We start from the raw sequence: 13347 nt of genomic DNA, 5'->3' as shown, positions 1-13347 counted from the left end.
GGAATATGAATATATATCTGGGATTCCGAGTATTCCAACTCAAAACATAGATTTTGTTATCGTTGCAGATTAAAACTTACTTTTGATACAAATCGGATAGTTGTGTAACTTATTTATTTGTTTAAAAGTTCGTTCTAAGTATTCTTGAATGTTCAACCAACAATGCTGTTAGAGATACATGAGGAACACGGGCACAGGGAAGCAGGCGAAGGACTAGCCGAGATCACGGTAAAAGAATAACGCAAAGTTATGATATCAGTCTGTATTAATATACCAAAATTAACACAGCACTATATCTAGTTTTATATGATTAGAAACATTGAGATAAAATAAAGATTTGTATAAGTTGTAAAAGTAAAATAATTAAAATAAATGGGACGACACAATCTTACGGCTGCATGAGCTGAGGGCAGCGAGAAAGAGAAAGATCACAGATACAAAATATTTGACACCTAATGTACGGCATAGACTACACAGACAATTTCCAACAAATGCGAACAAAACAAACCACATTATAGGCAAGAATAATTATTTACCAACACTGACTGTTTATTATATATAATAAAAGATATCAAATTATTAAGTGATCTGATTTATTGCCCTTTATCAGTGGCCACAGACATAAGAATACGAACGGAGGGACTCGTTCGAAAACACATTAACATTCTAAATAATCACGTTCGGAAACATCTCCCTTTCTTAAAACAAGATACAACATAGTCTCTTAGATGACGTGGTTGTGTCCTAGCCCGCCCACTGCGGCGCACGGCCTCTTCAGGTTCCATCTCTGGTGGTTGCTCTCTGATTGGTGGCTGAACCATAAGAGGGTTAGTATTCTGGTTCTGTTCCGTTAATTCAAAGCCAGAAAACTCTGGTTCTCTATCTTGCACATCGAGTGGTTGGTGATCTGGGACCTGTGTCTGACTAGGGTGACCACCATCTACAGTGTCCCCACTGTAAGGCTTTATGTGAATCCTACTTCTTCTGTATGCTTTATCTTTTACCTGTACTATGTACGATCTTTTATCTAGTTTCTTGGTGATAGTACCAAAACTCCACCTCTTATCAATTTCCGGATGAAGTTGAGTAACCACATTCTGCCCTACCTGCAATTCTGGCAGCTCCGCACCTCTTTTATCACATTCCCGTTTTATCTTCTCTTTTCTTTCTTTTATTTTAACTGGAATATCAGGAATTATTTTTGGCTTTAAATGTCTTAACAGGCAAGGAAGTCCAGAACGTGTTCTTCTTGAAAATAATTTCTGAGAGGGACTGGTACCATCCATTTCTATAGGAACATTACGCTGATGAAGTAAACTGTACCATAAATCTTGCTTGGTTTCTAGGCTGTTAAGTACTAACTTCTTTGCAATTTTTACAGTAGCTTCAGCTTTTCCATTAGACTCTGCATGATGTGGTGATGATGTTACATGCTCGAAATTCCATTTATCTGCAAACTCCTTAAATGACTCATTGGCAAAATTGGTTGCATTGTCTGTGCATACTCTCTGAGGAACACCATGTCGAGCAAAGTTTTTCTTACAGATGGATATAATTTCGTTAGCTGTTAAATTCGAAATTTTGTCTAATTCGAAGAAATCTGAGTAATGATCTATAGTGACCAAAAACTTTCGATCTCCCACAGTAAACACATCCATGGATACATATTGGAAAGGGTAAGCCGGTATGTCATGACATATTAGAGGCAGTTTTTGTTGTGACGGAGCATGTGCCATACAAAATGTACATTTCTCAACATGTTTTTTTATTTCATCAGACATTCCAGGCCAGAAAATGTTTCCCTTTGCTAAACGAAGGGTACTAGCAACTCCATTGTGACTGACATGAACTCTTTGCATCATCTCTGCTCTTAGCGCTTCTGGAATCAAAACCTGGTTATTTCTGAAGATAAGCCCATCAGATGTAGACAGTTCATGTTTAAATTTGTAAAAGATCTTGACCTCTGCTGGCATGTCTGATATGTATCGGGGGAATCCATTAATAATATATTCACTTAACTGTAGACAAAGCGTGTCTTTTATGGACTCTTCTTTGATTTTTTCTAGGAGTTTATCTGTGATTTTTAAATATTTTACACTTGAAATTTTGCTTATCAGTTTAAAAACTTTTTTTTCTTATATACCCAGAACCACTTTAACAATATTACTTACGCTAATCTAATCTAACAGTCAAGATATATACAGTGTATTACTAAAAGAAATTAAAAACTAGCTTAAATCTAAAATAGGCCCTTGAGGCATTGTACCAAGGATGCTGGCGACATTTCCTCGCTGTATCGCAATGCTGATACGTTGTGCGAGGTAGCCGCCAGCTCTTCGGTCACCAGTTACGTCAACCAGACGCTTCGCGATTTCTGCGAACAACTTATGCGCGTTTGACTTTTTTCTTTGATTTTATTTTCCAGATTATAAGTGTCACATACCTCTGTAACTGGAGCTCTGGATAGGGCATCTGCTACCACGTTTTCCTTTCCTTGAATGAATTGTAACTGTACATTATATTTTTGTAGTGTAAGTAGCATCATTTGAAGTCTCTTTGGAGCTTCAATCAGAGGTTTATTTGCAATATTAATTAATGGTCTGTGATCTGTCTTGACAATAATTTTACTATTGCCAGCTACATATTGATTAAATCGGATGCAGGCAAACACCACTGCTAACATTTCTTTTTCTATTTGAGCATATTTCTTTTCTGTCTTTGTCAAACATCTAGATGCAAAAGCTATTACCCGATTGTTCTGATACATAGCAGCACCTAAGCCATATTCACTAGCATCACATTCTAAAACCACTTCTTTATTTACATCAAAATATTGTAATGTAGGTAAATCACAAACTTTCTTTTTTATCATATTAAACTCTTTATCTTCGGCTTCAGACCAAGCAAAATCCACATCTTTTCTCGTTAGCCTCCTAAGATGCGTAGCTTGAATACTGAGATTATTTATGAATCTGCTAAGGTATCCAACCATTCCCAGAAAACGTAAAACATCCTTACTAGATGTTGGAGTAGGCATGTTGTTAATAGCCTCTACCTTAGATTTGTCTACCTTTAGACCTTCATTGGTTAACATATGTCCATAAAATTTCACTGATGTTCTTAGCAGATTGACTTTTTCTTTATTCAACTTACAATTTATTTCTCTTAACCTTATTAGTAATTTCTCAAATTTAATATTATGATCTAAAATGGCTTCTTCAACTGTCTCTCCAACTCCATAAATCAAAATATCATCGGCTATAATCTCAATGCCTTTTAGATCCTTTAGGAGACTGGTGAGTTGTTGCTGGAAGATCTCAGGTGATGAACAGAGCCCGAACGGGAGACGGAGCCACCTGTAACGACCAAACGGAGTTCAAAATGTAGTCAGTTTACTACTATTATCAGTAAGACGGCACTGCCAGAACCCTTTTTTAGCATCTACAGTGCTGAAAACCTTTGCTTTACTGAGCTCAGGTAACATCTCATCTAGAGTAGTGAATTGGAAGTTTGGCCTCTTTAACGCTTTGTTTAACGGAATAGGGTCTAAACATAATCTGAATTTTGAATCACGACTAACAATCAATATGTTATTTACCCAATCTGTGTGCTGCGTCTCCTTTGCTATGATACCACCAGCTTCTAGTTCTTCCAGTTCCATTCTTAATTTTTCTTTTAGTGCGACTGGGACTCGACGTGCAGGCTGAATCCGGGCAGGAACTGATTCGTCAAGCTCTAATGACACTTCACCTGGGAGGCTGCCATAACCCTCAAAAACATCTTCATACTGCTTCATTATTTGCTCTGCTTTAGAACGATCCAACTCTGTTGATACTTCATCACAGTATTTAATAAAGCCTAGAGCTAAACAAGCTTTCTCTGATAAAAGCGGTTCATGTTTAACATTAACAATGTGAAAGTTTAATTTATAATCCTCATTCTTTCTGGTGACTATGAAGGATGCACTTCCATAGTTAATGATGGGAGAGGCGTTAAAAGCCTTCAGTTTTTTTGCTGATGGAGTCAATGCCAATAAATCTTTTTGACCCGTTAACTTTTTATAATATTCTGCTCCCATCACACTAACTGCAGCTCCTGTGTCCAAAGTACAGTATATTTTCTGTTTTTTCTCACCAATATGGAACAACAGTGGTGCCTCTGCATGACCTGACTCTTCATTGTGCCTCACCTCCGCTATGATTACACTGTCATCAGAGTCTTCTTGTAATTCTTTTACTGTTCCACGCTTCTTACAAACCTTTTTAAAATGGTTTCGGCCTCCACATTCTTCACAACGTTGTCCCCAGGCTGGGCATACTTTTTTATTGTACACATGAACCCCGCCACAAAATTTACACAGTTTAGGTGTATCCCTTTCAGGCTTTTGGTTCTTTTTGACAATCTTGTTGACTGGTTCAGATTTTTTTAAGTCTGCCACCTGAGCAGAAGCACCTTCAGAGGCACGACAGATGTTTATAGCTACTTCTAAAGTGAGGTCTTGCCTTTTCAATAACTCTTTAATAACTTCACCATCCTTTATTCCCACGACAATTCTGTCCCTTAACACCTCTTCTTCAAATTGCTTATAATCGCATCTTTTAGCCAATTTCTTCAGAGCCAGTAAATACTCGTCAAAGCTTTCTTCATTCTGGTTTTTTATATTGAACAAGTACCTTGAGTATATTACATTCGTTTTTTGAAATATGACCTTCTCCATTTTTGCTAATATTTCATTTTGACTCTTCTTCTCTTTCTCTGATAAGCCAAAATCCATATACTTCTTCATGGCCTTGCTTCCGATTGCGCTGAGGAGGAGGCCTGCCTTTGTTTCCTCTTTCTCTGCACTCCAGCTGTTCATGCCGGTAGCAAGGCCATAATCTTCCCAGCGGCTTTTGAAAAATATTAGATTTTCATAAGGATCGCCATCCTCTACTTCTAAAGGTTGCGGCCAGGGCACGGACACGCGGTTTTTAACCTCCGCCGATGTGACATTTTTGACTTGATCTTGCAGCATGAGCATTTGTTGTTGCATCACGGCCACCAGTTGTGACTGCTGCTCTAGAAGTTTTTTGTATTCTTCTACTTCCATTCTGACACCATGTTTATTATATATAATAAAAGATATCAAATTATTAAGTGATCTGATTTATTGCCCTTTATCAGTGGCCACAGACATAAGAATACGAACGGAGGGACTCGTTCGAAAACACATTAACATTCTAAATAATCACGTTCGGAAACACTGACTTAATATAAAAGAAAGTTAAGTTCTTTATTCTATATCAATGTTTACCAAGAACGGTTTTGACTTTTGACACCAATTAAAATTGTAGGTAAAATTACAATCAGGTATAATAACAACAATAGGTCCCTATTTTAAGTATCTTATTGCTACTTCTTTCTGTCATCAAGTTTTTTAATTAAAATATTTGAGATGGATAATTTTAAGGTATTTTCCTTAACAGTCAGCTTTAACCGGCAATAGATTATGATTTTCATAATTCGATTCTAGGAAATGTTCTCAACATAATATATAACAGAAGTTAATGATATATAATGCTATATTTTCCGGAAAATTACCAGTTATTACCTAATATAATAATAATTCAGCTTATATTGTACGTCCCGCTGTTGGGCTCATGCCTTTTCATGTGCGCGAGAGGGCTTGATGGGATCTGCTGCCACGCTGGTACAATACGGTCCAATACAATGAATACCTACTGCAACTAGTAGAGTTGACTAACTTTTATCGCTAATAAGCGATCTTTTCCAGGCAACCTTTAGGCAGCGAAAACACAATCATCACACGTCTAAAACAACCCATTTGATTTTATAACGTATTAACACCAGACAAGAAGGTCAAAATAGACGTTATATCCCACAACCACGTACCTATTATTTAGATTCTCTAATAAATAAACATGTAGGTACCTACCTAGTAAAGAGTACAACACACCTTTAACAATATCTCTAGGTATAGGTGAGTAGGTAAGTATCTTCCGATCTAAATAACCGAAATGCCGTCTTCAATCAAAACAAAAGCATACCGTAAATACAGGGCAGATCAAACGTGAGTGGCTCAGATCCTAGCCGTCGTGTAGTTACAAGCCCTTACCAAGCGTAAGTCTCGAACGGCATTAAAAAAAACACGCAACAACGATTGCACTCCGGGAGTGCCGATAGAAGTGAAAACTCGCCTCACTATGTTACCGACGCCCGGTAACACGATACATACGTTTAGCGGAGGTATTCTATTTATTTATTATATATTATTATCATTCTCAAATAAGATCACACTTTTTCATTGACATGTTTATTTACATACTGCCATGACAACGACAAATTATTTGAACATAGGTAAAGAGTCTTGAAAAGGAGTCCGCAACATAAATGTCAAATAACATTGAGTTTTTCTTTATTGATTTAAATGCTATTTAAATTATGAGTGGCCACCTTACGGGTCTTACGGTCACGTGATCGCCTTACGCCCCTTACGGTCACGTTACGTGATCGCCTTACGCTTTCTCGAGTTTATCATTTTTTCCCCACCTCAAAAAGTGCCCAGCGCCGCTAAAGAAGTTTTCACTTCAATTATTATTTTGATATTTTGACCTTCAGCTTCGTAGAAATCGTAGGCAGGGTCACTACCAACTTCACTAGGCTAATAGGAGGCCGGCCGTTGCTACAAATCGAGTAGAGTCTGTGCGGAAAGAGAAGAGTCGTGGAATGTATGGGGCCCAATATATTCCATGACTCTTCTATTTCCGCACAGACTCTATATTGCTTGGCGCACTTGCGCGAGGTAGTGCAAATACGCTGAGATCTAGACCCACATAAGTCCTATTTGGGAAAAATGTTTAATTTTTTCGACAGCGAACGTATGAGAATTGTAAGGAGGAAATTCAAGGGGCTGGTGGTGGAAACGGCACCACTTTTCAGCCTGGCAACATCAAGTTCCTTGAAGCCTAGGATCACTACTACAAGGATCAGAAGTCACACTGCGGTCTAATAATTATGTATAGGTACGACACAGTTGTAGAGATCCTGCTCTAATATAATGTGTCGCCACTACTGTCGTGCGTACACATCAAATAATCCAAAGAGCTATCTAAAAGGTGGATGGGTACATTATTGTACAGTCAACTTACTCTGGTTTATAATAAACCTTTGTCTAGCCAGTGGTGAGGAACCATTGGGAACACTCATCCAGGGGTGAAGAGCCATCGGTATCGGGGCCATAGGGCCACTTGAGCTCGAGTCGGTCTTTACGTTTAATCGAGCACTGCCAAATGAAAACGTGGGATCTAAATTGGCTCCGTGCGTACTGAGGGCCTACCGCGAACCACGTTCGACGTGTTGCCTCTCTGTCGCACTTGTGAATTCGTACGTAAGTGTGACAGGGAGACAACACGTCGAACGTGGTTCGCGGTAGGCCCTCTGTTTGCTGCGTATTGATTGATCTTGGAATTGGTTTTAATCGATTGTAATCGGGGTTAAGCTTTGGTTTCCTCCGATAGCGGTGCCGTCATATAGCGGCCGTCTCCATACAAATACTACGACATCCATATTTAGCCGTATTATTTAGTTTGGAGACGGCCGCTATATGACGGCACCGCTATCCTAGGAAAACCGATCTTTACGGATTTTTCACTTATGAAGTTTCGGCCTTGAGATTTTCTATTGCCGACTTTATTTTACAAGCTTTTATTTAACTTGTAATGTATGTATGTATGTTGGGGGCACGCTAAATTATACCCACTTCCAATTATTAGATTGAAGTGAAACTTTACATACATACTTAATAGGACAAAATGTTTATTTAACGTAAAAAATACAAACTTAATACTTAAGTACCTTATAAAATAAAATAACTAAAACTAAACCTAATAAAAAAAATAAAAATCCCTAAAACCTACCTTCTAAACCTAGGCCCCTCGGCAAGGTGCCCATCACGCAGGCAGCATTCCCGCGCTGTATAGCGATGGAAATCCTTTGCGCGAGAAAGCTGCCTGCGCGAGAGTCCCCTGTTGCCTCCCTTAAGAGCCAACAGGAGCTAAGATTTAAATATTTTAGGTAAATATACCCGTCTCGCTAACGGAAGCGGCTCCTAAAACTAGTGCGATAAGGACAAGGCGAAAAATCCTGCGTAAAAATATCTAAAATCGAGGTTTCGTACTCGACTGTTTCCTCCTCCAAAACTTAACCAATCGTAACCAAATTTGGAAATCTAAATGATTATGACATTATCTGTGTCGGACCGTTTTGCTTTTTTGACTAATTGATGTCAGTTTTGAATAGCACGCCTCTCATTGCGGCATAGTCAATTAGGCCATTTTGGCCATTTTTGAAGGGCTCTAGCGCCTTAAAAAACAAAAATATCAAAAAAAGCAAAACGGTCCGACACAGATATTGACAATATTAATCTGTGTTGAAAAAATCATTGCTCTAGCTTCAAAACCCACGGTGGAAACAGTCGAGTACGTTTGTATGGAGAAATGACCACTCCTGTTGGCTCTTTACTGCTTACCAAGCTCCTTAAGGAGCCCACGCGCTCCTCTACCCCACGTTCCGAGTGTCTCGACGCCAAAATAATAGGTATATGTAAGTTGGGTGACAATACGTTATTATGGTACCATCGAGCTGATCTGATGATGGACACAGGTGGCCATAGGAACTCTGTGATGTATATAACAATGCATCCTAGTTGTATTTGGGTATGATTGTCCTGATGAGTATTAGTTGCCGGTTGAAAGAAAAGTACAGTCAATGATAAAAGCTTGTACCTACCAAAAATGTTTTTTTTTTTTACAAAACCGTATGTAAGGTGAGCCCTACGCAGCCGGAGCATACCTACCTAAGTTCGTGCGAGATGCACTGACAATGACACCATTATCTGAACGAGGTTATGTTAGGTTTTGAACCGGAATGCACCTCAAGTACCTTTCTACCAACATGAACTAACGAGGACAAGTGCAAGCAAGACTTCTCGTTTAGTACTAACGTGTAAAATCCAGGTTCCAAACTGTTTCGAACTAATTTAGTTGAGCGTGGAAGGAAAAAGTTTTCGCCCGTAATGGCTCCTCTACACGATGGGCCAGCGCCGGCCACTCCAAGGGACGCATTTATGCGTTAGAGGGAGCAAGTGATATTGCTATCTCATTCTACCGTACGGCTGCGTCCCTTGGAGTGGCCGGCGCTGGCCCATCGTGTAGAGGAGCCATAAGGCAACGTTGCTTCGCTATCTATCCTAGGTATTGTCTTATTATACTGGATATATTACTCTTCAGAATTTGGCTACCTAGGCATAGAGAAAAAAATACATAGATTGCTCACTCCATACATCAGTTTTAGTACCAAAAAGACTATTAGCATCTAGCATCGAGTAGCGGAACTATCAGTACTGCTACTTGACAATAGATGTAGCACCGACCGGAAAGTCTTATGCTGTTGAGATAAGACTTTCCGATCGGTGCTACATCTATTGTCAAGTAGCAGTACTGATAGTTCCGCTACTCGATGCTAGATGTAGACACTGAAATTAATAGTCTAACTGATGTATGGAGTGAGCACTCTTGTCTTTTACTATATTTCTCTATGACCTAGGTAGGTATTTAATATTATACCGAGTACTTATCGAACATTTACATGTTCGTAAGTTTATGTATAGAATTTTTGAAATATTAATAACTAGCGACCCGCCCCGGCTTCGCACTGGTTAACAAGTTATACATAAACCTTCCTCTTGAGTCACTCTATCTATTAAATAAAACCGCATAAAAATCCGTTGCGTAGTTTTAAAGATCTAAGCATACAGACAGAAAGACAGCGGGAAGCGACTTTGTTTTATACTATTTAGTGATGATGTATACATTTCAGCAGCACCAATAAAATTGTAGTAAGTATTTCGAACTAGATGGGGTAGCGTTTTTTTTATAGAGTGCATATCTTTCGCCAGAAGAGCTTACTTAAAAACCAGAATATATTATTGTTTTTTTGTGTCTTACATGCTTGCAATAAATCAACTTGATTGAACACCAGGATAAACCTAATACTTATATACGAGTAGGACAATCTTACTAATTAGATTTACATATTTACATCGGACAGGGGTTAGGTGAAACTAAATAAAAACCTGTAAAAATAAAAACCTTTTATCCTGCTCTCAATAAATTCCAAACCCGATACTATACTCAAAGAAATATAGGTAAATAACGGTTAACTTTTAGCTCTTAACAAAATAAAATAAAAAACGAGTTTTTGAGCGAAACATTCGACTTCCGAGAACTGACTGAGTGGAAAAACGGTTAAATAGGATTGAAACGGACTTAAAAAAAATGCACAGACGAGCTAAAGCGCGTTGCAGACGAATGTGCTGCCAAAAATTTAATAAAAATTAACTGGCCTTGGCAATGAGCCCGATTCAAATTTAAGAACTACTTACGGTTTTGATCTTATTTTGATACGACCTGGAAGATCACTTACCTACGCTGATTGGTACTTTACGGGATCGTTACGCCATTTAAAGTCTATTTTTTTATTCGGTAGACTAAAATGACATTTCATACTATGAAATGACATTTTATACTATGAAATTTCATTTTATGTTCATATAATGAAATGTCATTTTAGTCTACCGAATGAAAAAATAGACTTTAGGGTCCTATCTAAATTGGTTCCATACCTACGCTATGGAAAGTCCAATTTAGCTAGAACCCTTAATGGCGTAACAATCACCGAGCGTGACTGTACCTACATGTATTGGCGCTGATCGTCACAAACACAGGTAATCTTATGGAATGTCCGACATTAAGTACTAGCGGCAGCCGCTTGAACTAATTTTACTCCATAAGATTTAACGTAGAAAGTCCGACAAAATGAGGGCACCACTAGCCGTGCACATAGGGAATAATGAAGTGAAAGACGTGTATGAGATGCACGCCATTCACCAAGACGATCGTTAGGGTCGTATCAAAACCATAGAAAATTGTTAAAATATAAACGACCTTCTGACGATGGGTGTCATTTTCCCTCTCCCTCTTGTGAGTTTTTCTAGAAAATAAATGGTTCTTAGGCAGAGGCCCTACCGCAAAAAATAGGTATTAGTAAATGTACGTAGGTGCATTTACTAATACTTACCTACTTAAAAGTCATAATTATGTTACAAATCTGAATATCTCTTGATTTTGCAAGGAAAGTGTTTATTAGTTCTGTTAAGGTTAGCACTTACAAGATAAGTACTTGAAGGACTTAAAGGTTATCAAAATGTTGTCATAAAAATCTTGTATAACTACCCTTTTAGTCGGTCGTTTTGCAGCATTTTATGAAGGTTCAAGCCCTTTGGGAGTGCAACCAGAGGAAGCCCAGGGCACAAATGAAGTTCCTAATGAATGGTAATTTTATTGCATGATTGCGTGGCGTGGTACAAGAAATAATGCCTTGTGGGAATTCAGATATACGAGGGGCGTTCAAAATATTCTCGGTATTGATATCTTACGACCTCTTCTAAAATTTCTTTCGTTACTGGCCGCTAAGGTTTATTCATTGACATTAAAAAAAAGTATAATTCGAACCGAGATAGTCTTTTGTTTTTCTGCAATTGCTGAACAAACATGAACATCATGTGCGAATTGACAATGTTAACTAAATTAGAACATCGATGCGTGATAAAATTCTTGACAAAACAGGGTAAAAATCAAAAAACCATAAAAGAGGAAATGGATTGTGTTTACCGTGAGTCTGCTCCTTCTTTATCTACCATTCAAAAGTGGTCAAGCGAGTTTAAACGCGGAAGGGAGAGTATTGAAGATGACCCTAGACCTGGCCGGCCTGTAGTAGCTACTTCACAAGAAAATATTGATAAAGTGGAAAAACTTATATTGGAAGATGGTCGAGTGAAGGTAAAATCTATAGCGCAAGTAACCAATCTCTCTATTGGTACCGTACATGATATTATACATGACCATCTTAATATGTCAAAAGTAAGTGCAAGATGGGTTCCGCGAATGCTGACTCGGCTTCAAAAAGACATGCGTGTAGCTTGTTGTTCCGATTTTATTGACCTGTGCGGTGAAAATCCTGATGAGGTGCTGCAAAGAATAGTTACTGGAGATGAAACCTGGGTTCATCATTATGACCCAGAGAGTAAACAAGAGTCCATGCAGTGGCACATTAAGGGTTCAGCTCATCCCAAGAAGTTCAAGGTCATCCCTTCAGCTGGCAAGGTCATGGCCACGATATTTTGGGATTGTGAAGGAGTATTACTAATCGATTATAAAGAAAAAGGTGTAAATATCACAGGACAGTACTACGCTAACATTCTACGTCAATTAAAGGATGTAATTAAAGAAAAGAGGCGAGGAAAGTTAACCAAAGGTATTCTGCTTCTGCATGACAACGCCCCCGTCCATACTGCTCATATTGCCAAGGCAGCTATTGTTGAATGTGGGTTTAAAACTGTTACTCACCCACCGTATAGTCCAGACTTAGCCCCCAGCGACTTCTTTTTGCTCCCCAATCTTAAAAAGGATCTGCGTGGAAATAAATTTTCTGACGATGAAGCATTGAAGGCGGCAGTGGAGGAGCATTTTTACACGAAAGATAAAAAATATTTTTACGAGGGATTAAAAAAAATAATTGATCGATCTTTTAAGTGTATGAACATAGGGGGGGGAGTATATTGAAAAATAAAAATATCAAACTTTTCGTACTTGTTTGTTTTCATTCTCATACCGAGAATATTTTGAACACCCCTCGTACTATAGGAGTCTATTTACTGAACGATGTTTTGTAGTTTCATAGTGTTTTGCGCAGTTATGAATAAGTAGTTCTGTTTCTTTTTAATAAAGTCAATTGGGACATGGAAGTACCTAAATGACATGAATACAAGTGGCTCCAGCTCTAGACTCATTTCTTATAGGTACAGTCGCCATCAGATATATCGGAGCGGCCAAGGTGTTCACAATATCTTAACACGCACTCTATAACGCCCTGACAATAGAGGCGTGTTCAGATTTTGACTTATGTATTTCTAAGAAAGGGATAAAACATAATTTAACTAAATCAGGCCCGTAAAGTTTTATGATTATGGGGGTTAGTGCAGTAACGTTATTCGAACTCTAATCCGGACTGCAATATGAAATTATTTCGATGCACTTCAAGAACGTGGAGTTGCATACGACTTGGAGTTCAGATTTCGGATCTCATGTCGGTAAATATCAGAAATAGACACAGGAGACCTCCAGACGAAACAAGTATTCACGGTTCGACAATACCTACTACAGAATACATAGTAAAACAGAATGACCACTAGGTGTATTAAATAATCGGAATTTCCATTACCTACTAAAC

The 13347-nt window shown here is 38.4% G+C and overlaps 1 protein-coding gene across 1 annotated transcript; it reads right to left on the bottom strand.

Annotated features, from left to right (window-relative positions):
• Nucleotides 1–2551: 2551 nt before the first annotated feature.
• On the bottom strand, nt 2552–5089 carry LOC134657146 (uncharacterized). Its single transcript, XM_063512697.1, has 2 exons — nt 3599–5089; nt 2552–3356 (listed from the first exon to the last, which is right to left on the bottom strand). Exons 1-2 carry the CDS (start codon nt 5087–5089, stop codon nt 3318–3320), a joined length of 1530 nt encoding a protein of 509 aa, XP_063368767.1. The 3' UTR covers nt 2552–3317.
• Between the last annotated feature and the right edge of the window lie 8258 nt (nt 5090–13347).

The sequence above is a fragment of the Cydia amplana genome, chromosome 19, assembly GCF_948474715.1.
Source record: "Cydia amplana chromosome 19, ilCydAmpl1.1, whole genome shotgun sequence".
Taxonomy (NCBI): Eukaryota; Metazoa; Arthropoda; class Insecta; order Lepidoptera; family Tortricidae; genus Cydia; species Cydia amplana.
Note: the sequence above shows the minus strand (reverse complement) of the source record. Positions and strands in the feature narration are given on the sequence as shown.

Coding starts and splice junctions, on each gene's coding strand:
- LOC134657146 (XM_063512697.1), bottom strand. CDS start 5,089: ATGGAAGTAGAAGAATACAAAAAACTTCTAGAGCAGCAGTCACAACTG. Junction 3,357..3,598: donor AGACGCAGCACACAGATTGG/GTAAATAACATA, acceptor TGGTCGTTACAG/GTGGCTCCGTCTCCCGTTCG.